The following is a 1,423-nucleotide window of genomic DNA, read 5'->3' on the forward strand; positions in this document are numbered from 1 at the left end:
GAGCTCTGGCTGAAGCCTTTCCCACATTCATAGCACTGGTAGGGCTTCTCTCCTGTGTGGATGCATCGGTGGATATGCAGATTTGAGCTCTGGCTGAAACCTTTCCCACATTCCCCACACTTGTAGGGCCTCTCGCCCGTATGGACACGCTGGTGGATGTGCAGGTTTGATCGCTGACTGAAGCTCATGCCACACTCTTCACACTTATAGGGCTTCTCTCCAGTGTGGACTCTCTGATGGATATGTAGCTTTGAGCTTTGGCTGAAGCCCTTCCCACACCTGTCACACTTGTAAGGTTTCTCACCTGTATGGACTGCATGATGGATGAGCAGACTTGAGCTCCTGGTGAAGCCCTTCCCACACTTGTCACATTTGTAAGGCTTCTCCTCCCTGTGGATTGCTTGATGTATCAGCAGACTTGAGCTCCTGGTGAAGCCCTTCCCACAGTGCTCACACCTGCAGGGCTTTTCATCCAGGTGGTCTCTCTGATGCAGTAGTAGTTCTGAGTTCTGAATGAAGTCTTTATCACACTGATCACATTTGTACAGTTTCTGTGCAGTTGGGAATTTCTCACAGAGATGACCGACTGTGCTGGAGGTAAGTATTTTCCCACAGTCATTACAGTTATAGGATTTCTCTGTATGTTCTCTCTGATGACTGTAATTGAGCAACTGTGATTTCCGGGTACAAATGTCTTTATCGTTACACTCAAAGGAAACTAAAGATTCTTTGAACGGGACATTCTGGCAAATTGCCCCCCTAAGGGAGAGTGGAGACATGGGTTCTGTTACAGCAGATGTAAGTCTGACTTGATTCTCTGCACGGTGGTCCACAGGAGGACAGTCCTCCCTTACTCCTTTCCCCTCCGTTCTTTCTTCAGTTGCAAAGAGTCCTTTGCTCCCCTGAGACTCATTCTTGCTCAACTTCACAGAGGAGTCCTGTGTGGCCATTTGGCTTGGGACTTCAAAGATAATTATTTTTTCACTTTCAATGTTCGTGAAATCACTTTGGAGAATCCTCACGCTGTTTTTCTTTCCAGAAATATGGCTCGATGCTTCTCACCACTTTTGGCAGGAATCTAGTTCAAGGTCCCTGTATATTTCTCTTTGAAGAGTCACAGCATTATCCTGACTCCAGGTACAGACCAGCCGTTGCTTCCAGAATTAGCCACTAGGAACGCCTATAGAAGATCCTGAAGTCCTTTTTCTCTTGAAGATTTCCCATAGAATCTATGTTTGGCTCTCCTAGGAAACAGAATTTGGTGATGAGAACAAAGGGTAGATTCCAGATTTCAGAACAAGAGTGTTTAAGGCCTGAACACTTGTAAGTCAAAGTTTAGCTTGTTCTTTTTTTTTTTTCTTTTTTTCATTTGCTGGGTCTTGAACCAAGGGCCTTATGCATGATAGGCAAGCACTCTACCACT

General features: G+C 45.7%; 1 protein-coding gene across 1 annotated transcript; it reads right to left on the minus strand.

Annotated features, from left to right (window-relative positions):
- Positions 1-5: 5 nt before the first annotated feature.
- Znf239 (zinc finger protein 239) lies at positions 6-1,160 on the minus strand (the record flags this gene model as incomplete). Its single annotated transcript, XM_008826497.2, is given in 1 exon segment — positions 6-1,160. A coding segment is annotated over 1 exon segment (1,155 nt), but the record flags the coding sequence as incomplete, so codon positions are not given.
- Between the last annotated feature and the right edge of the window lie 263 nt (positions 1,161-1,423).

This window comes from Nannospalax galili, unplaced genomic scaffold, assembly GCF_000622305.1.
Source record: "Nannospalax galili isolate Female #2095 unplaced genomic scaffold, S.galili_v1.0 C49428670, whole genome shotgun sequence".
NCBI classification, from domain to species: Eukaryota; Metazoa; Chordata; class Mammalia; order Rodentia; family Spalacidae; genus Nannospalax; species Nannospalax galili.